This window comes from Miniopterus schreibersii (assembly GCF_964146895.1).
Source record: "Miniopterus schreibersii genome assembly, chromosome: 10".
Taxonomy (NCBI): domain Eukaryota; kingdom Metazoa; phylum Chordata; class Mammalia; order Chiroptera; family Miniopteridae; genus Miniopterus; species Miniopterus schreibersii.
In genome coordinates this window covers 72938210-72960817 of record NC_138110.1, presented here as the reverse complement: position 1 = coordinate 72960817, position 22608 = coordinate 72938210, and the positions used below count along the sequence as shown (strand labels likewise).

Sequence of the window (22608 nt, the reverse complement as noted above, 5' to 3'; positions counted from 1 at the left end):
CAGGTGACAGCTTTATAATGTGCTTTCTTATCTGTGAGGCAAGTCTACCCCTTTCTTCCATTTTCTGACTCTTCTCACCTCTTCCCGACTAGCCTCTCAGGTGGAATTCAGTGTCCTGTCTGCCAGATTAAAAAGAGAAGAAAAACGCCAGAGGTATTTTGACTGGGAGTGGTATCCTCAGGGTGTACTGAGTCTTCCCATTTTGAGAGCAGGTATGTCAGCAGAAACAGCTCACGGTCTGCCGCTTAGGTCTGTGATGGTGCCTGCAGACGTCACTCACACTCTGGGTGGGAGCCGTCTGTTGAGATGCTGGCTGCCCCGGGCACCGTGCTCATTTCTTTACATTGGCAGCTTCGTCCCCTCCTCCCACCAACTGACTGACTGAGTGAGGGCTTTTTATCCCCATGTGAAAGAGCGGATCAGAGACCCCTCAGACAGTAATACTGGCTGAGCTGGCTCCTGTTCCCTCTGGAGACCTTTGGTGACTTGTTGCCTGGAGGATCACTGATGACAGAAATCCTTGGCCTCAAGGGATTGCTAGGCTAGTGGCAGAGAAGGTGCAGACATACAATGTACAAGAATAACTGCAGGATCTGTGTGCAGCCGAGATGGAGCTTGGGTGGGAGGGGGGGGAGATCTCTAGGCTTCCACCGGCCTCTTTGATAAGGGTTTGAATTGAGCCCTGAAGGTGTATTACCAGCAGACATTTATTTATTTATTTATTTAAAACATTTTCTTTTTTTAAAAAAAATGTTTTTATTGATTTTAGAGAGGAAGGGTATAGAGAGAAACATCCATGAGAGAGAACCATCCATTGGCTGCCTCTTGCATGCCCCCTACTGGGTATCTAGTCTACCAGCCAGGCAAGTAAGTGTCCTGACCAGGAATCTAACCGGAGAACTCTTGGTTCATGGGTCCCCGTAAGGTCGCAGAGGCTAAAACATGCTGCCCCAAGTCCCACAGCCAGGTCTCTGTGGAGTTGGGTTTGAACCCAAGTCCTCTTACTCTAACTTCTAAAGCCCCCCCATATACAGAGGACTTGGATGAGAGGAGGGCAGGGGCTGGCTGGAGGCAGGAATGAGTGCAGATACCAGGGCTTTTAGACTTACTGCAGCTTTTTGTAAGAATTAGTTGAGAGGTAAGTAGGTAGGGTGTTGTGAGGACTTTTATTTGTTAAGCTTGGGAGTTTGTGCTTTTATATTCTAGTCCATCCTGGCTAGTGTGGTAGCCATTGGCTGCATGCACCCATTTAAATGAACATGAATTAAAGTAAAAATTTAGTTACCCAGTTGCACTAGTCACATTTCTAATGCTCAATAGCCATGCATTGTATCATGCAGATATAGAAAGTGTCCATCATCATGGAAAGTTCTGTTGGACAATAAAGACCGAACTGCCACATCCTAGCTCCGTCCTCTGTGCCTCAGTTTCTTCATCTGTAACGTGGAGATCTCACAGAACCCGCCTCATGGGGCTGAGATGGTAATTGAATGAGGAAATGCTTGCTAATAGTGCTGGGCCCAAAAGTAAGGGCTCTATAAATACTGGCTATTATTATTAGGCACTGGGAGCTCCTGATGGTTTCAAAATAGGGTTGTCATTTGCCAGCTAGTGTTTTCAGAAGTTTCATCTAATAGCAGTTGCATCTAACAGCAATAATGAACATTTATTTGCTATTTGCCAAGCCCTGTGCTAAGTGCCTTTTATGCACCAGTATCCCATTGACTTTCCTGCCACATTGTGTGATGCAAGACCCGGAGGCCTAAGAGGCCAGGCAGGAAGACCATAAAGAGAATTGAAACATGACCCGTGACAGTGTGGTTCTGGACCAGGTCGGAATTATAGTAGGAAAGGGCATGGTCAGGGGTGAAACCTACAAATCAAGGCCGGAGGAAGCTTTCAGTGTACAGTATTTTGTGATTGTGAAAATAACGTATGCTCATGAAAAAATGTGTGCTATGCAGAAGTGTAGTAAAGAAATCAGATCGCAGTCACCCATAATTCCGCCTTCCAGAGATAGTTCCTTGCAAAGTCTTGGTGCATTTGAATCCAGTCTCTTTTCCTTGGTTTGTGTAGGGACATAATGTGTACACTTTTTTATATCCTGGTTTTTGTGTCTGCAGAAGACATTCTGAAGCCCAATCAGCAGGACATAGAGAGGTGAAGAGTCAAAGCTGATGGATGCTTTGGGGCCATAGTGAGTGGAAGGATGACTTTTCTCAGAAAGTCGGGATGCCAGGGACGCGTGGGCCGGAGTGGAGGGCTGTGGTAGTCAGTTGAGTTGGCTCAGGTGCTGGTGGGGCATCCAGGAGGTAAGAGCTCAGGTGAGTTATCGGCTGTGCGGATGCACATTTGGAGGTGGGTCACTTGAACGTGAAGGTAGATGTGGGAATGATCGTTGTTTCCGAGGAAGACTATGGTAAAGAAAGAGGGAAGGGCGAGGGGGCACAAAGGGGACAGAGGGGACAGCAGAACTGCATAACCTGGGTGAAGACGGAGCTCTTCAGGAGGCTGGCTGAGTGGCCTGGGCAAGTTGATTTTACTCTTTAAGGCTCAGTTTCTTTTCCTATAGGATGTCTCGCATTGAGCCTTCTGAGGGGGAAAAGGGCATCTTGGTGATCTGCCTTTTGGGTATTCAGAGCATGGGGGAGGTGGAAGAGAGCTGAGGAAGAGCCTGTTCACGAGTGACAGCTTCACCCCTTCCCTGTGTATTAAGTTAATAATACGTAAATTACACATCTAGTGCTCATAATGTGTAGGGTTAGAGAATGGGAGGCGCACCTCTCTTACTGTGTTTAAATGATACATAGTTTATGGGACAGAACATTCTTGTTTCTTTCTTCAGAAAAAGCTTTTCTAAAAACTTTAATCTTGAAGTAATTTTAGATTTACAGTTAAGTTCCCATGCGTGCTTCACCCAGCCTCCCCTAATAGTAACATGGTAGGGTTAGCACAACCAGGAATTAACATGGGTGCCTCCCTGTTAACTAAACTATAGCTTTTCCTCTAATGTTCCAGGATCAGCCCAGGGTCCCACATTGCATGTGGTAGCCAGGTCCCTTGAATCTCTTCTGCTCTGGGACAGTTTCTCAGTCTCAGGGGAATGCCAGTCTACTTAGAGGCAATTGAGGAAGTTCGAGTTTTCACTGCGATGGTGTTGATAAGTAACTTTTGTCATCAATGACTATTTCTAGCCACTCAATCACTTACTAGAAACTTTGGTAGATCTTATGTCATCATTATCTAACTTAATTCATTTTGTAGAATGGCCCTCAGTTTGGGTTTCTCTGATGATGTATCATGATTAAATTGAAGTTATGCAATTTTGGCAAGAATACCACGTAAGTCGTATTGTGCTCTTTCCCTGATATCATTTCAGGGGTTATAGGACATCAATATGTCTTATTACTGGTGATGTTGAACTTGATGACTTGGTTAAGGTGGTATCTGCTGGGTTTCTCTTCTGTAATGCTATACATTTTTCCTCTTTGTAATTAATACATATCTTGGGGGAGACACTTTGTAGGAAGCTTTTGACTTTCGTTTGCAAGAGAATTTTTTCCCCATGGAGAGCACATTTTAATAAAAGTTATCATGAATATATGATTAATTTAAAACATTTTTTTCCCTCTGACTTTTAGTAAGAGAGGATTTTCATATTATTTAAAATGAAGGCTGTCTGTGATTTGAAGGGCTGATGATGATTGTACAGGACTGTGTACTTCAAACATGACCCACAGTAAGATGTGCATTAGCTCAGTGCACGCTGATATTTCCTACTCTGCTATTTCATTAAAAAAGAAAAGATGGTTTTACCCACTGAATTGATTTTATGATCTGTAGTTTGAAAAACACTAATGTAGTGAAGTTATTATCCAGAGCAGAAGTTGGTAAAATTGGCTTTTGTTACGTGAGAGAACTCGGAAATTAGGTTGTCATTAGTGTGAATCAATTCTCTTTCCTCTTGGGGGTAAAGGGTGGGGGCTCAGGATCCCAAGAGGAAAAGCTTTGAATGAGAATTTTAACCTTTGAAAAGTCTAGGATCCTGAACCCACCATGGATGTTCTCTCTCACGAGCTTGCTTTCTTGAGCTCTTGTGGCCTCATGTTCTGTCACCTGGTTGCATCTGCTGATTCTTATTTTCAGGCTTCTGTTAACAGGGTCTAAGCCATCACAGTGGTTCTGCTTGGAAATTCTGCTTTGGGCACAGGTAAATCACTTTGCAGCTCTCTCCGAGTGGGACTTAAAAGTTCTCCAGGGAGTTTTCCAGATAAAATGACTCAAGGTGATGGAGACTGGCTCAAAAGTGAAAAAAGTTGCAGAGACGAAGCTCTTAAAAGTAGATTTTGGTCTGTTCTCTTTCCTTTCCTCAAGTTAGATGTTGTTGTGTGAGCTGTCTCTGCTTGATCAATAGAAGGGCAATTGTAAGAAAAATGTCAGTGGTCCTGGGCTGCGGCTCAGATATGATTAGCTGATTAAGGCACTTCTCTTTTATTCTTTTTTATAATTTTCACTTTGAAATATTTACAAAAAGTTGCAAAATAGTGCATAGTTTTCATGTATCTTTCATCCAACTTCTCTAGGTATCATAAGCTTATATAACTAGTATAATTAAGAATCAGGAAAGTAACATCGATACAGTACTATTCGCTGATCTGATTTATTCAGATTTCTCAAATCGCCTTAATAATGTCTTTTCTTCTGGCCCAAGATACAGTCCAAGGTCATGCAATGTATTTAGTTGTCTCGTAAAGCATTTCCTTCTTAACCAAGCTTCTCTTGCTCCTAGGGAGCTTTGCCTACACTGCTAAGGTGTTAAGGGTAAGAACAGATAACACTTCCTCCATGATAGCTCTGTTCAGTCCAGAGACTTAGGAATTAGGGCCCTGGTGTCCTCTAGGCACTTAGAGCTATGAACACCTTGGTTGGGTTCTTTGGTTCCACAGGTTAGATGAAAAGGGCATGTGGGACCTTTAATCCTCAATGAGGCAGAAAAGGTTTGAGTTTAGAGTCAGTTGAGTGCAGTGGGGGAAGGGAAGTATGGTGGATCATGTAGGATCCCGTAAGCCATGGTAAGGTCTCAGGCTTTATTCTAAGTGTGGTTAGGGCCATTGGAAGGTTAAGAGAAGGGGAGTGACCTGATCTGGCTATCATTGTCCAAAGGTCACTTGCGCTATTGGTAGAGAATGGACTCTAAGTGGGCAAGAATAGAAGTGGGTGGTTTGACAAGAGGCATGGAATGCATGTGATCCTGATCAGTCATTCATATGATCATTCACTCTGCAAGCATTGATTAGCCACCTACAAAGAGCCAACCGTCATGTTAGGCATTGGGGACACCAGTTGGCATGGTGTCTGTCCTTAGGAAGCTCAGGGTAGTGAGTGAGTGACCAGCTGATTTACAGCTGAAAGGCTGAGTAGAGGACCTGTGGGAGAAGGCAGGGAGCCATTCTGTTGAGGAGGCAGGTGTGATGCCACCTTGGCTGTGCTGTTTTTTTTGGTTTGTTTTCCCTGAGCTGATCACTAGGCTAGAATGTCAGGTTTAAAGAGCTTGCACTTAAGTGACCTGTAAGATCCTTATAGCCCTGAGATCAACAGCCTTTATTCTGTTGGCAGTGGACAGCTACTGAAGGTGAGATGGGGAGATGGGGGCCGATATTCAGTGTGTGGTGGTCAGCGGACCAGCGTAGGAAGGATGAAGATGGGAAGAAGGGAAGGTCAGAACTCTCCAGAGGCAGGCTTTTCTTCAAGGCAACCTGATCTTCAGTGGTAACTTAGCCTGCACTTTCTACTAACAAATAGTTTGCTGACTTTCTGCTCTTTCTGATGACTGATAAATGAGTTAAAGAATTGGTGGAAGGAATCTAGTCTTCCTTTCCTGAAATGGAATTCCTCATGGAACTGATTTGATTGTCTTTAATTTGCTCTTGGCTAGAATCCTTTTCTGAATTTTGAAGAGTCGGAGGATTTTGTGGTTGTTTCTGCTTTTGCCACCTTTTCCCTATTTCCTTTTATTCTTCTCTGACTTTTGGGAGGTAGCTATTGCTAATTGGTCCTGGATAAATCTGATTTATTTTCTGTACCATCTTCTTTAGCCTTTGAGGCATGCTTGTAGTTATTGATTTGTCATTTCTTACTCATTTATTCATCCATCCATCCAGTAGACATTAAGTGCTTTCTGCACATGAGAAATGAGAAATTGCCTTTTTAAAAATTTTTTATTTTTATGAGAGCTTATCCTTGCAAGGATGCCTTTAGACTGTGGTTTGATTAAATTAGGGAGGCATAGATTTTGCTGCCCCATAATCCCCAAATTTCTCACAGTGCACAGTACACTGAAGGTGTGATGGAGGCACAAATGTGAAAGGATAGGTAAATCAGATGGTCCTAGGATTGCATCCTGGCATTGCCACTAGTTATCAGCATAGTTTTCTAAAGGAGACTTTAGTCTTTTGATCTCTTCTTTCCTCATTTGTACAGTGGAGATAATAATACCTCATTCATAAGGTTATTTTGATGTTTTAAGGAATTAATGGCTGTAAAATATTTGCACAGAGTAGGTACAATTAATAGTAACTATTGTATTTTTACAATAGGATTTTACATGAATATTGTAATGATAACTCAATAATGAGTGGACAAAGTCCGCTAGTCCACTAGTCCACCAAGTATTAGGTTCTGCTGTGTAGGTAATAAAGTACAGAGGTGTTTGAAGGAAGGAAGATCAGTGTGAGTTGAATTCTACAGTCAAGGTGTGATGGCAGAAGTTAAGCTTTGAAGCCCCAGGAGGCTTAGCTTGGTGAAGAGCAGGTGCTTTTCTGGTGACTTTGACATCCGTCCAGCCACCCAGCTTTTAATTTGCCCTTTCTTTGCTTAGAGATGCATGAGGGCATCATCCCTGCTTTCTGGTAGCTCATGATCTGGTGGGGCAACAGGAACAGAGACCCTCACAGGCTCTCTAGGTAATAATGGTGTACCCCAGGCACGATGTGTGGGGGTGGGGAGGTGTTGACAGTAGCTCCTTCTGAGGACTTCTGAGGATATCACGACTGAGGGCAGGGCTCTGCAGAATGAGTCAGCCAGGCAGACATGTTGAGCAATAGCATTTTAAGCAGAAAAGGTATAGAAAGGGTGCAGCTCCCTAATCACGCTGTAGACTAGTTTCATGGCTGAAACTTCAGATGGCTCGTGAGAGTGGGGGCTGGAGAAGTGCGACATTCAGATTGTGGGGTTGTCTGGTTTGACCAGTTGTGAGGTTTGAATTTTATTACTGTTTCTTCCTATCCATTGTTCTAAAAATATTTTACTTTAAACTGATTCTATAGGTAATGGAAGCCATCTTATAAATGGGTGTAACACGATAAGATCTGTGTATTAGAAAGCCAGGGAGTGAGATAGCTGCCAGGCCTATTTGGGAGGTCATCAGATATAACTGGTCAGACAGGGCCCTGAGCGAATACATTGCAGTTGGAGTGGATCCACTTTCCCGCTGACCTACTCAGGCAGGAAGTCAGTGATCTTTCCACCCACTACCCATCTTCGTTGCCCACTCACCCCTTTCCACCCACTCACCCACCCACCCACTCACTCACCCAACTACCAACCTACTCGGCCAACCAGCCACCTGTCCAGTCACCCAAATCCCATCACTCACCTACCCACCAAGCCAACAAATAATCCATTCATTATTTTTCAAACTCCTGCTCTGTCCCAGACCCTTGTGGCAGTTGCTTGGGATACTATGGTGAGCGAAGCCAGGACGTTCCAGCTCTTCTGGAGCTTGTGATCTAGTTGAGGAGGCAGACACAAAAATCCCACAGATGGGTGTTTATTTAGAGGCTGAGGGAAGTGCTCTGGAAGGAAAGGGAAAAACTTCTATACTTGGCGAGGGAGAAGGGCCCAGGAAATCTGCCTGGAGGAAGGACATCCAAGCTCAGTCCCGAAGGTTTCAAGAGATATTTAAGAGTTAATAGTGACTGATAAGATGGAGGGTGCGGGAAGGAATGGGTGACAACTCCTGGGTGGCTGGGGGATGGGCTGGGTAACACTGTCCTTGGCCAATTTTTAAATAATCCAGAATGTAGTATTTGCCACACCAGAACATTCTGGATAGACCATGGGAGGGACTGGTGTGGAGTCATGGACTTGTGGTGATGGTCCTGGGTCTTTCTCATTTGATGGTTTCCTCAAATCCATTTCTTTTCTTTCTTAGCCGAGAGAGAGTGAACTGACCCCTGGGAACCTCTTCTTTCCATCTTTTATCTATAACAGACCGTTAACCAGACATTAGTCTATTGATAGAAAGAGTTCCATTGACCGACCATTGATTGATTATTTGAAAAGTGTTTAAACGTTGCTGGGTATATACCAGACCTTGTACTAGACCAGCAGTTCACAAAGTGTTTGGTTTTGGGGACCCCTATACTTTTAAAAATTATTAAGGGCCCCCACAAGCTTTTACTTTTGTGAGTTATATCAACATATATTTTCCACATTAGAATTAAAACAGAAAAATTTAAAACATAGGAAGACGTAAGCACACGTTCCCTTAGCCTTCAGAATGATTCGCCCTCACACTCTGGTAGCCTCTGGACAAGTCCACTGTGCACTCATGAGAGTATGAGAGTGAAAGAGGCGGGTAATATCCTGCTATCATTATGAAAATAGTTTTGACCTTGCAGATGCCCCCTTACCCCCCTTAAACCTTTAAAAGCCATTGGGGATGCATGTTGGGGATACAGTGATGCACACGTCAGGCACAGTCCTTGCCTCTGTTGGACCAGGTCTTGTACTACGGAAGCCTGTGGTGGGAGTTGGGGCTAGAAGGACCTCGTCGTGGCTGCCTGTTAAGATTGCCTTTTGCTAGAGTGATGCCAGCAGTTTGCTTTCTCTGTGTGGCTTCAGTGGGATGTGGTTTTATCCACTTGTTTCTTTTTAGACGCATGCATAGCCAGTGTGACTTACAGGGATTTAAGGGTCTCCTTTCCTTGCACTCCTGTAGGAGAACTTTCTCTTCCAGGTGCTGGACTGGGTTTGTCGAGCTTTGGAAATGCAAGTAGAGCAGAGCCCCGAAACCAAATGTGAAGGGGCTCAGTCTGCGGAGAATGAAGGCTGAATTAAAAGCATGACTAATCGACACTTGAGAGTTGATGAGTGAAACAAGTAGAACTGCTCATTTGATGTCATCTTGTTATCTCTAGAGGAGGCCTCTGGCCCCAGACAGTGTGGGCCATTGCTTTATGCACCGGCTCCCGCCCCTCCTCCCCTCCTCCTCTGAAATGAGGTCCAAATTAGAGGTGTAAGTATTATGCCGGGTGCAACTGGAGACTCCCTCGCCCTCACGGGCTGTCCTAGGAGGGGCCTGCGTCATTGTGCAGAGACTGGTCAGTTGAGCCGCAGAAATGAGGCCAGACTGTTTTGCCCTGCCTCTGCTTTATTGCAAAGAGCCTGGTGATACCAGAGGGCTTTCTTGCCTCAGGGCCTTCTGGCTCGATGACAAGGTTATTTCTTTTATTTCTGCCTGTAAATTGTGGTAGCGTATTCAATTTCAAGGAGTCTGGGATGGGTGAGTTCTTGAGTGTAAGAACCTGCTAATGGTATAGTGCCCCTGCATTACTGCTCTGGGCAGTAGCAGTTCATTCTTCAAAGGGCCTCAGGAGGGTAAGGCCCTGACAAGGAGTCTGAGGGACTGCAAACGGGGGAGGTGTAGCCCGCCCTGAAAAGACAAAGGTGTGAGAGAGAAAGCCCCTCACTGCTGGCTTCTTTAATAAATCCTAAACAAGAAACTAGAAAACCTGAACAAGTCAAAGCTTATTTGCTCCTGGTTGGGTTAACTCATACTTTATTTTGTTAAAATTCAGCTCGATTAGTTCCTCGCCTCAGCCAGCATTCTCATTGCTTTCTGTCCCTTAGAGGCACCACGGGCCTAAGATGATAACAGAATTCAAGGTAAAGTACATGAAGTTTGAGAAACGACAATCAGATCCTTTACATTTGTTGCCAGGTAGTCATTTTAAAAAGTTTTTTTTTTTCGTATGCATAATCCCTTCTCTGAAATCTCTCAGATTCCTAGATGGTTCCTAACTGAAGTGTCTGAGGACCCAGGTGGGGTGCAGCTGACCGGAGTGGGCTGGGTGGGACTGTGGCTCCGTGTACACTGCCTGCTTCCTTTGCCGGTGGTCTTGGTGGCCTGCTTGGGCTTGCCCTTCCCTCTCGCACGACTTAGCCCAGGTCCACGGCATGGCTTGTTTTCTCTTTTGGGCTTTGGCTGTGATATCTAACTATGCAGGAGCCCCAGGTAGTCCCTCTGAGACATTTAACGGGTATTAAAAAGCAAACTTCAACTGAGTACATTTAAAGATCTTGGGCTTTATTTACCAGTTCATGAATCAGGCAGGATCCTGTTTCGGAAATTGAAAGGAGGTCCAAGGAGCTTCACGAAATGCAATAGAGGCTTTTACAGGCAGAAGCAGGTGGGACCAGGAAGCTACGGCAGTGTTTCAGGTACCAGTCACCTGTCCTTGGAGGCCAGGGCGGCAGGCAGGGTTCTCTCAGGCAGGTTGCCTTACTGGTGTTGACCAGGAAACTCCAGATTGACTGGTTTAAGACTCCATTCCTGGAAGATGCCGACACTTTAGGTAGGTTAGGTATTAAGTCTTGGTTTGCTGACCTGGGGCTTAGCATATGTGATTCCCTTTGGACCTGTTGTTTCATTTTTTAACATGGGGAGGTGGAGAAACCAGGAGGTTAGGACACTGGCCTCATGTCTCAACTGATGGCTCCTCACCACAGAGTCAGATTTAACTGGTGTGGTGGACAGCGGGGCATCGGGAACTGTATTGTATCGTATTGTATGTATTTATTTATGCTCACCCAAGGATATGCTTTCACTGATTTCTAGAGAGGGAGGAGGAGGAGAGAGAGAGAGAGAAAGAGAGAAACATGGATGTGAGAGAGAAACATCGATCAGTTGCCTTCCGTACATGCCCTGGCCAGGAATCGAACCCATAACCTAGGTATATGCCCTGACCGGGAAACGAACCCGCAACCCTTTGGGGAACTGGATGACGCTCCAGCCAGTCAGCTGAACCACCGGGCCAGGGTGGCATCAGGAATTTTAAGCCCCCAGCAGATTCTGTGTGCGGTCGAGCTGGAGGACTCCTGGGCCCAGATTCCTTGCTGGGAGCGGGATTGACTGGACACGCTCCAGGCACTGCGCGCCCTCGGTAATGGTCCGCGTGCTCTCCAGACGGTGTCTCCCAGGTGATGGGAAAATGAAAAGCTGCTAAGTGGAGAATGTGGCTTCTTCCTCTTGTTTCTTTGCTGCTGTGAGTTGCGTCGCTGCTCAGAAAGCACGGCTGGGAATGGCATTCTCTGCGTCTGACCAGCGTGGTCCGGGAAGGAGAGAAAGGGCAGAGGGAGCAGCTCTTCGCCAGGCTGGGGCTGCTCAGCACCGAGGAAGGCAGTGTGGCTCAGCTGGGTGTTCCGAGAGTATCCTGGAACTTTCTGGTGACCTGTGCCCTTTTCTCCCCGTATACAAAATGTGGGTGTGCACTAGGCGCTGGTTGGGCTTCCTTCTGTACTGATTGTGTTTCAGCTACCAGGCCAACCGAAATCAGGTCTCTCCTCGGTCTGGCCTCCCATGCCTGGCCTCCCATCCCACCCCAAAATGGGCTCTTACAGCGTGTTTGTTCTCACCCGTGTGGGGTGATCGTGGGCTGTATCCCCCAGGGAGCCTTGTAAAGGGGAGACATCTGCATTTGTCCATTGGCCCACTCCTGCCTCTGGCTACTGGTACTCTCTTTAATTAACATAGGAGTGAACACTGCAGGCTTGTCTTAGGGCAGGGAGAGGGCTGTCAGGCTGGGTGCTGGACAGCATGCGTTACATATCTTCAAACTGGACATTCAGTATATAGTCAGAATTACCAGATATAAGCCACAGATATTTACAAATAAGTGAAATAATTTTGGAGTTTCTGATATTATCTTTTTAATGAACTGTGGCCTCTGGATTGTGTCGATGAAGATAAAGGATTCATAAACAAAATTTATGAAGATCAACGCTATGGTGGTTCTTTTTTTTGAGAACTGGCTAAAAAATTTGGCAAAATGTATTTTCTGGATTCCCTCCATTTCCACCCATTTTGGGAAAGCCCTGGAAAGGTTTTGTGAAAATAAATCTCCCCACCAGAATGTAAACTCCAAGAGGGCAGGGATATTTTGTTGGTTTGTTCATAGGTGAATGTCGACTCTCTCGTACAGTAGAGGCACAGTAAGCATTTGTTGAATGAATGGATGGATCTTGGATTTGTGGTGGAAATAAATGCATTCATTGTCTATTGTACATCTGGCCTTGTGTTACCTGCTTTCTTCTGTCAAATCTTTCAGCAAAAAATTATACATCAGGATAGCTTACTACTCACAGCATTGCTGCATAATTAGTACATTTTAGCAGCCGTGTTCAATAGGTTTTATTCAGTCATTTTACAGATGAGGAAACTAAGGCTTGGCAAAGTTAAATAAGGTGCCAAAGCCACAGAGCGGTTGTGAGTCAGGATTGGAACCCAGGTCCCCAGAGCACAGTGCTTCCCCCACAGATTATTAAACCAGTCTGCTTGGCAACATCGGTGCTGTGCTCACTGAAGAAGCTACGTTAGACCATGATTGCATCTTGTTGCTCTCTGACTTGAAGGAAAGCCTTTTGAGGAAAAAGTCCTGCAATTTAGTATTTTGAAGCATATCCTTCTCCTATCTGGTATACTTGGCTGGCAATGTAGTAAAAGGAATCCATTTTCTTTTTATAGGCCAGCTATATGTTTTTTTTAAAAGCTGTCATGGAGAACATTTTTCTAACCCAGACAAATCTGGAAGGAGGGTTGTGGTGATGGAGTGGGTAAGAGCAGGGAACACTCGTTTCTCTGTGTTTCGTGGCACTGCAGCACTAAACTGGAATATCTCGGGCATTCAGTAGTTGGCCTAATGTCTGAACACAGAAGAGCAAAAGGATGTATTAATAAGTGTTCTTATGTTCTCAGTATTTGTATTTACACCGCCCCTCTTAAGCTCCCACTTTTCTTTCAAGAATATGTTGTCTGTGTGTTTTGGAGAAGCATGTTGAAGACGTTCGGCCACAAGCACACCCTTTTTCCTGCTGGAGTGCTGTCGGCTCGGCCTTCACTGTCAGCCCCTCAGTGGCCCCAGGCAGCCCAGGGTCCCTGACCGCTCACTGCGGGCATATAAAGACCTGGTCATCTTGTTCCAACCTGGGCAACTCTGAAAGGCCGCTATAGCTCAAAGACTGCCTGCTGGGTCTGCGGAGGCTGCCTTTAGGTGGGCCTGCAGCTGCACTGTTCCCTCTGCCCAGTCCCACTTCTGTCCCCACTCTCTCTAGGTGTATCCCAAGGGCACACCTAAATGAGCACCCTGCGTGCTAAACTCCCCCGGATTGTCTGCCTCTCCAGGTCCCAACCCATAACAGCTGGCTCTTTGCCTGATGTTTTAGGTTTATTACTCCCTCTCTAGACCGGGGAAGGTAACAGAAGATTCAGCTTAATAGCTCCCTCCTGTTTTCTCAGGGGTCGGTGGAGGATTTCTCTTAGCATGAGGCTCTCCTAGCATCCGAGACGGACAGCCCTGCTGCCCTCGGCTCATTCGTGGTGGGAGCCCACGGGGAGTGGAGTGAGGCCCGCAGCCTTCTCACTGGCTGCCACCTGAGGCTGGCATTGGGATGTAGGTCGTGACCTCTACCGTGGGATGTGCTCCTGACCTCAACCGACTGCTGTGTGGGAGGCACGTCCTGAGGAGCCGAAACCAGGTCAGGGTGATTGCCTGGAAAACCCACTCTGCAATACTTTTCAGTATCTGTCTCCCCTGAGTTTTTCTCAAAAACTGAGTTGCGGGCTTTTATGGATTCCACGAGGAGCAGCTGAGTGTGGTCAGCAGCCGGATCTGTGAGTGCTCAGAACCAGCCGTAAAGGGTACGGGAAATAAGGCTTCAGGAGAACAGCTCCCCCCGAGTGGGTTTCCACACTTTAACATAAGTGAGGTGACACCTATTTATGGAGCCCCCGGTACTCCATTGGGTGCTGAGGGTGTCATTGGAGACTCGGCTCAGTCCCTCTCTGGCTTGAGGAATGGAGGCCTGTATAAATGTATTCCATGGGAATTGCCCGCTGGGTGCACACCCCTGGCTAAGAGATGGTGTCGTCAGGGCTCGCACCCAACATAGGGTATGAGTAGGTCTCAGGCAATATTTGGGACATAGTTATACTGAAAATTGATTTGTTTATCTGCAATTCAGATTTGATTGGGCATCCTCTATTTTATCTGAAGCCCTAATAGAAGAGAAGTGCTGTTGGGTCGAGAAGAGGGACTGAGTGAACCACCGAGCCTAAGGCATCAGCAGTGCTTCACCAAAGTGGGGCATCTGGGCCTGGTTTTGAATGTTGAGCACCATTTGCAGAGAGGTCGGGAAGGGACAGGCACATCTGGGCGTGCACGAGGATACCTACGGCGGGGGCAGTGTGGAGGTGCAGGCGAGGGTGAGGTGTCCTCTGTATGGCTGGACAGTCAGGAAAGGACGCCAGTAAGCCAGCCCTCATTTTACATGCCACATAAGGACACAGACTCAGCTCAGCCCCAGGGCGCTAAGGAGCCACCCAGAGTTTTAATTCAGGGGCTTTTTGTCTTTGAATTAACTAAGTTTATTCTAATTACAAAAGTGATATGAAATCATGCTAAAATAAACTCCAGCAGTGATTTTTGTCTTTGAATTAACTAAGCATATTTTAATTATAAAAGTGATATGAACTCATGCTAGAATGAACTCCAGCAGCTAGATGTTCAGCTCATTTCCTCAACCCCTGCGGTCCAGAGGTGACCACCGCTAATGCTGCCTGGTCATCCTTTCTGGAATGTTCTGAGATGTTTCGGGTGCCTGGAAGCATGAATGTGCATATTCTGCCTTGCTGCGCTTACTGAGCAGCAGCCTGGAGCATGGTCTGCATGCTGTTTTGCTGCTTGTTCTGTCTCCCATTCAATAGTGTTCTTGGGCTTCTTTCCACAGTAGTACCCAGGGAGGCCACATGTCCTTTTTTAAAACAGAGTTTCTTATTTTTGCTATTGAGTGTCCTGCAATATGAAGGCAGTTAAATATTGATTCATAGTTTGCAAGTTTTAAGGTGAATTGGGGGATACTGATTTCCTTCAGAACTTGGGGTGCATAAGCCCGTTTTTAGAACCTTCCAAGCTAATGGCTCAGTTAGGGAATCTCAGCACCGTCCAGCCAGGATGTTTATTGTGGAGTGGCCAGGATACCAGCAATGAGCAAATGGAACCAATTAGAATTACTGGATAATTTTAAAACATTTTCAAAATATTTGAATTAACATAGGGTTGTTTTTCCTAATAAGCTTTCTTCTGCTCACAGATCTGAGAGCTGATATAATTTTAATCTCTTTTTCTGATTGGATATTTTACATCTTTTTCTTTCCTTCCTCTATCTCTCCACCCCAATTTTGACCTGTACTTCCATATACTTACTCCAGCTGGTTCATTTGTGGCATCTTATGATCTAGTTTCCAGCCCTTTCAAGTAAATTACTTATTTATATGAAGGGGCCATAATTGGCTTTTCGGGTGAGAGACCCAATTCCCTAAAGTGGCCAGGGAGAGACGTAGTTCATTTTGCTCTATTATCGAATCAATGTTCAAATAATATTTTAGGATTATTTATTTTCCTCAATATGAGAAAAATGTCAAGATTTATTTCCCATGTTTCTTAAATGTCAGAGGAAATTGACCTGAGCCGGGGGACTCGCAGTGCCTGGCGTTTTACAGTTTTCAGCTGAAGGATTGAGACAGAGCACTGAGCGGGGATTGTGAACATTGCCTGCTTGTGCTCGGTGGACTCAGGCTGTGGGGTGTGAAGGAATCTGGGTTCTTGCTTCTCTGAGATTCTCTAGACTAACGGGAGGCATGACATCAGCAGGAGTAAAACCCATATGAGCGGGTTAAGCAGCAGGTGTGTGAAGGGTCGGTGAGTCAAACCGGACCCGAGAGCAGCCTTGCTTGAGAGTGTGGATGGGAAGATACTGTAGTTTGTGGGAGCAAGAACAAAGGATGCTAGGGGCCTAGTGAGGGACTTGGTGTTAAGTAGATGATGCATGTGGGGAAGAGTAGGCTGGGGTGAGAACCATTCATTCAGCCTTTCAGTCCGTCAGTCCATCGCATTCAACATCCATTTTATGAGCGCCTCAGTTGTAGGTACTGTGTCGGGCCTGGGGATGTGAACCCAGACAGGCAGAGTTCTTGCTCTTAAGTTCATGACCTGGTGGGTGAGACAAGCAGGTGGGCCATCTAACGAGGGGGTAGGGCAGAGGGCATGCGAAGGTGTGGCGTCTCAGCTGTCTGGACGGATGGCTGGGAGTTGGCCAGGATAGCAGCTAGGATAGACAGTGTGGAATGTCAACATTAGTTAGGGTCAGATCACGAGGACTTTGTATGCCACGGAGAGCTGGATTTTATCCTGTAGCCTTTGAGAAGTCACCGAAGAAGTTTAAAGCAGGGGAATCGCATGGTAAAATGTGTATTTTGAAAGAATCTCTCGGACAACACAGTGAAGTGTAGATAGGAGGGCACAAGGCTGGAGGCAAAGAGACTAGGGAGAGGTGATGGTGATCCGACATGGGACAGTGCCTACAGAGTGGGGAGATGTGGCCGAGGTCGGTAAATGGGAGTAGATTGGACAAGACTAGGTAATTGAATGTTGGGTGGGGTAAGGGAGTGGGAGGTAAGGCTGTTGGATGGACCCTGAAGTCACCTGGGGTGAAGGGAAGGCCATGAGTAGTCACCAGTCTCCCTTGGTTTAGGGGGCTGAGCAGGATTGGAGAGTAGGGTGTCGGGGGAAGAGGGGCCTGGAGACTTTCTTCTTCCCTTTGTCTCTGAAATATGTAAAAGTTTGACAGCTCTCCTGGAATCTATAAAGGTTGTTGAATGTACCAAAGGGTTAGTTTCAACATTTAATAACTCCACCCTTCATAACTGCTTTGTGGAGATTACATTGGCTTTTCCATAAGTATTTTCAGGAACTAGAGTGAGATTTGCTCTCTATGGCTAAAACTCTAGCTAGCATCTTTGTTATAAATATTGTTCTTGGCGATTATTTTTGGAGTAAAGATACAACTTTTTCATTTAGTTTTTTTTGCTTAAGAAGAGATAATCTCCGAAATTGTTATCTGTGGAATTTCCTTTCTGAAGCAGATGGCCTCTGTCTAATCTTGGTGGCCTGTGATTACTTTAAAAATGACTTCAAGCTGTTGTCAGTGACCTTGCACTGACACGGGAATCGGTCTGGGGTGGAAAGGGCTGGAAGCTGACAGCTGGGCCGAGTGTTGAGAGTGAGGGGAGCTGGATGTGATGACACTCAGGTGACTTCTTAGATCCAGTATGTCAGACATTTACTGCTCTTGGTCAGAAGCTAATGTACAATTTAAGAGCAGAGGGTGGAGATAGTATCAGCTGACGTAGGTTATACCCATATTCTTCCATGCGATTTAAAAAGTAAACTTATTAGGGTCAACGTACAAAGTTAGTGAGTTTCCAAGTGTACGGAGTACGAGCATTGTGGAGTTTATTTCATGAGAGTAAATGTAAGGCCAGTTATCACTCTGTTGTGTTAATATAATGTCAGAGCAGTGCCTTCAAACCTTAGTGTTCATCGGCATCTCCTAGGGCTCTTGTTAAAGTGCAGCTTCCCTCCTGTTCAGCAGGTCTGCCCTGTGGCCTGAGATCCCTCATTTCTAATGAGTTCCCCGGGGCTGCTGCTGCTGCTGGGTCCGGGGCTACACTTTGGGCTACTAATAAGGGTCTGAGCTGGGGTGCCTGTCTTTTGGGACACAGAGCTTTTTGAGAAACTGAGGAAAGCTAGAGACCCTCAGAACAGCGAACCTGTCTGCACCCCCTTCCCCACCACCACACCTGAGTCACGCAGTGTCAGGGAGGCGGTGAACGCTTTGAAACCCACCTGGCATCTTCAGTTTTGATTTCAGGAGTGCTGATAGAAAGATGCTCTCGTTCCACAGTGGTCTTTCATCAGCATCTCTCCTCGTATTTTTTATAGAATGGATGTTAATATAAAGGTAGGAAAGCACTTTTGTGGTTACCAACAGGTTCTAAGAAACGATTGCGTGGGGGGTCCTTCTACCTCTGCAGGTGTCGGGCCCTGAGCTGTGGCGTTACTTAGCCTCTGGCTTCCAGCACCGGCGGCAGGCATGGAAGCAGCTGCGTGGCTTTGTGTTTTATAAACAGGAATTGACAAGTGCTGTGGTCGCCTATCAGGGTTGCTTCTAATCTCCTTAGATTCCTGGGTAATTCTGGGCCCCCACAGGTACTTGTTGATAATAGTGGTTTTAGAATGAGAGATCGAGACAAATTAGGTTATGAGGGACTGAGAAAGGCCCAGGTGGGCGTGGGAGGAATTTAGATGGGGCAGGCTGTGCTGGTAGCTTCATCCGTGCTGTTCTCTTGCTGCGCAGGATATACTTTCAGTAGTTGATGCTGCAGGAAAGGGGCCCGTTTGTGCAGTATTTGCTTTAGGACCACATGAACGTGGGGTGTCCCTGAGAGGCAGGAGTGGAAGCACCTTGCACGTGGAAGGGGTTTCATTTGTTGGGTCCTCAGAGCCGTTGCTCTGTTCATCCAGGCACACCTTCTTTACTCTGGCTCGAGAAAGTGAAGTGGGGCCTGTGTGAATCCGCTGTGGCTTCTGAGCGGCGTTTACCGCACGCTCTCTGGGTTTAGGTGTTCTCTCTCTCTCTGGTCATCCTGAGATGGCCAGGAAGCTGCCAGCACCTGGTTCCTCCACCCTTGGATTATTTGCAAGTAAATCCCAGACATCATATCATTTTTATTTGTAAATATTTCAGTACGTATCTCTAAAAGGTTAAGACTTTAAAAAAATCATTATTATACCATTATCACATTTAAAATAGTAATAATAATTCCTTAATATCATCAAATATCTGGTCAGTGTTAACATTTCTCTACATGTAACTTCAAAAAGCCTTTTCTGTTTGAGTTATGAGATCCAATTGGTTGTGTCTTTAAAGTCTTTTTTGATAGGTTACCTGGCATCTTTACATTCCTTGCAGCTGGTTGCCATTGTTATTGAGTAAACCAGTTCATTTATCCGTCAGCCTGCCCAGAGGCTGGATTGTGCTGATTGCCCCTGGCACTGTTGGTGGTGGGGCACCTTGCACTCCCCACTTCCACTTCATTTGTTTTTCAATGACTTAACACTCCCTTGTGTGGACATGGCCATTTATTCTAGGGAACTGTTCTTTTTAGACTTCCTTTTGACTCCCTCTTCCAAGTAGATATAGAAAGAAGGTGGGAGGAGGGGGCAGTGCCCTGGCTGCTTCTGGAAGCAGCTTCTGGTTGTGACCACTCGCTCCAGTTTTCTTCTTAGCTGTCACCCTGGGTGGAGGGGTAAAGTGTCTTTCTCTTTATAACCAGTTGAGTGGGGCTGCGTTTTTCATGATTCACAGCCCTCCGTAGTTTCTGTCATTTCATTCACACTCCTTGTGACTTACAGTTAGACATTTTTCTAGATTCTGACAACTCATTATTTGCCTGTTTCCGTTTTTGATGGTGGTATCTCTTTTGCACGGCTTTATGATTATATTAGTAAGGATTTGGGAGGAGTTGTATCAGTGATTGTGCTTCCGATGCCATTTAAAAACAAATTCCCATATGTAAAATGTAAGTAACACAATTTTTTTTTTTAATAACAAACCTTTCTCTCCTAACCATACTGCATTATTTATGTTGCAGGGAAAAGGACTTGGAAGCCAAATTCATTATTCAAATGGAGAAAAGCAAAACAGTAATCACAAACTTAAAGGCAAGTAGCAACCTGACCTTGCTCCCGTCCCATGAGCCCCCGTGTTTGTTATAACAAATCGTGGATCAATGAAATGCCACTGCTATTGCCACGCTCTTCCTCTCTCAGTCAGTTAGCCACGCCCGCCTGCTCTTGGCTGGGGCTCAGTCACGAAGCAGGAGGGTTGGTCCCCCGTTTCCTCTCTCATCCCTGGTTTCATTTGGTCTAAAGACCAGACCCAAGCTGTCGCTTTGGTGTGTGAGCTCATTGGCTTAGTCTAGACCCGGGCATTTTTATCCTGTGTCCTGGGGTGGATCCTTAGCTGGGCCATTGACTATATTTTGTGAATTATTAAATAAGCTTTGGCCCTAGATTTGTTTTATTTTTAATAAAAATAATGTTTATAAACTTTGCGAGAGGAGCTGGCTTTATTTTTCAAAATTCAGGGGATGAAAGATAAAAACACTGAATTTTGTTTTCTGGAAAAAAAATTTGGAAAAATAATTTTCTAAGATGGCAGGTTCTTCCTATTGCACTTAAAATATCCTATTTGTTTGTTCGATCAGTGAATTTTTAAGTCTCTGAATAGTTTTTACTTGGGGAGGAATTAAGGGTGTAATGTTAATAATAAGTCATGTGCTTTACGGACTCATCCCCTTTCTCAGATATTTGTCATAAATGTACAGGTTTGCATTTCTGAAGCCTGCTCCTTTCTGGTCAAGTGCAGATCAGCCTCAGGTTGGATTTCTCTTAATTTGTGGCTCAAGGGACCGGACACTTTGAAATCTAATTTCAAAGTGGTGCAACTTGATCTCCAGTGCTAGAAGCTGGGGAATGCTGTATCTTCCAGTTGGGCCTCGCCCTAGATAATTTGATAGGCCTCCTTTGAAGCTCTGATGGCCCTTTGCCCAAGGCATTCTCCAGTGGAATGCCCACTGGCCACAATCCTTGTACCTTCTAGCTCTGTTTGGCCCACACTTAGCTTTCCCTCCTTTGACCTCCCACATCTCAGATTCCTGCCAGTCCCCACTTAGCCCTTCCCTCCTCTTAGTTACTTTGCTTTGCTTCATGTATCTTTGTGTACTCACAGTGCTGTGGTAGAGGTTTGGAGATCACTGGGGGTGGAGGGGACATCTGTAATACTTTCAACAATAAAGATAAAAAAAAAGTAATTGGCAAAAAAAAAATTTAATCATTAAAAAATTGTATTTACTGAAACAGAGAGGCCTTCTTTCTTCGTACATAGTGGAATATATTTTCCTGAATTACTCTGTTGCTTTTTGAGATTACAGACATTTCCTCAACTGATATAACCGGAACATATGCCCAGACTTTTAACATTTTAATAACAAGAACCTTAACAAATTTTCTTTGTAGTGTCTGAATTATGTTGGGAAAATATGATGCTCATTGAATTTATTCAGCATGTGTCCAGGAAGCTGTGGTGGCATATGAATATTTTTAAACATGGTTTTTGGTTCAGTTTAGGTATGGAGCAAGGTAGACAAGATATATGCAAACATTTGTAATAATATGATACGTCTTGTAGAGTCTAGGCTTTCGGAGGTGGGAGGAAGTACTGGATAGAGTGCCCAAGGGCAGCTTCATGGAAGAGGAAGCATCTGAACTGGAGTTTTCAAAGGTGCCACAAAATCATGAAACTCTTGGAGACTTCAGTCACATCAGGATCTATCTGAATAGCACCCCCTGGAGTTGTGCAGACCCCAACTCTGGTGGTTTTGGGTAGAGGGAACAGTGAAAAGCCCTGAAGACCAGATAAAATAGTCTGGCTGGAGTGTTGGGTTTATATAAAGCAATCATGATAAAATGTCCAGGAAAGTTGCCTGGGGTCATATCATGGATTGACCCTGGATTTATTTATTCTTGGTGGTGGTGGAGTTAAATGCTTCTTAGGATGTAAATATGAAAAATGGTGATCATTGTACATTTTTTACAAAGAAAAATCTTTAGATTACTTGTCAACTTCCTATATTATTATTATCAAAATCATAATTATATCTCTCTAGATACCAGAAGGAGGGACAGGGGACTCAGGGAGAGAACGGACCAAGACCTTCACTTACGACTTTTCTTTTTATTCTGCTGATACAAAAAGTCCAGATTATGTTTCACAAGAAATGGTAAGATATTTTCAAAATCTTTATTTTGGTTTATTTTTCATATTGAGAAAACATGCCTATCCTAAACTTCTTAAAACATCTAATTTTTGAAGAATATACTTTATATAAAATTAGTCTTGGCTAACATAGCTTTTTTGGTTGTTATATAGCACCACTTATCTTAAGCCTGAGAATTCAATCCCCAAAAGGTTGATTTTTTTTTTTTTTTAACCTCTAAGCATGATGATTGTAACTTTTATTTCAAAACTTTGACGCTACTATTTTGAAGGAACTTTGCAAATAAAGCATTTTTGGGGGGACATTGTTATGCTGTTAATCTTGGCAAATGAGCCACTTCGCTCTGAGTCTTGTGCAGGGCAGAGCTTTTGGAAGTAGACTTCAAACACAGGCCACATCTCCCCTGCTGGCGTGGATTGTTACAGGTTCTAGAAAGAAGGATTCTAGAAAGAAAGAACATTTGTCCAAAAGATTTATACATCCTAGAGTAAAGCTGCAGTTTGTCCAAGAAACCTGTACTATAGGCCTTTATAGTCTGAAATGTAGATATGACATGGGCAGAAAGAACAGACTCTAAGATCTTCCCAGGA

The 22608-nt window shown here is 44.9% G+C and overlaps 1 protein-coding gene across 2 annotated transcripts in view; it reads left to right on the top strand.

The window, feature by feature from the left end:
* KIF16B (kinesin family member 16B) overlaps nt 1–22608 on the top strand; it is a 197312-nt gene that overhangs the window by 3724 nt on the left and 170980 nt on the right. For both annotated transcript variants that reach the window (XM_081148758.1, XM_081148757.1), the window contains exons 2-3: nt 19832–19901; nt 21908–22021. In XM_081148758.1, the coding sequence (XP_081004884.1) occupies nt 19832–19901; nt 21908–22021 (184 nt within the window). The remainder of the gene's footprint in view (nt 1–19831; nt 19902–21907; nt 22022–22608) is intronic.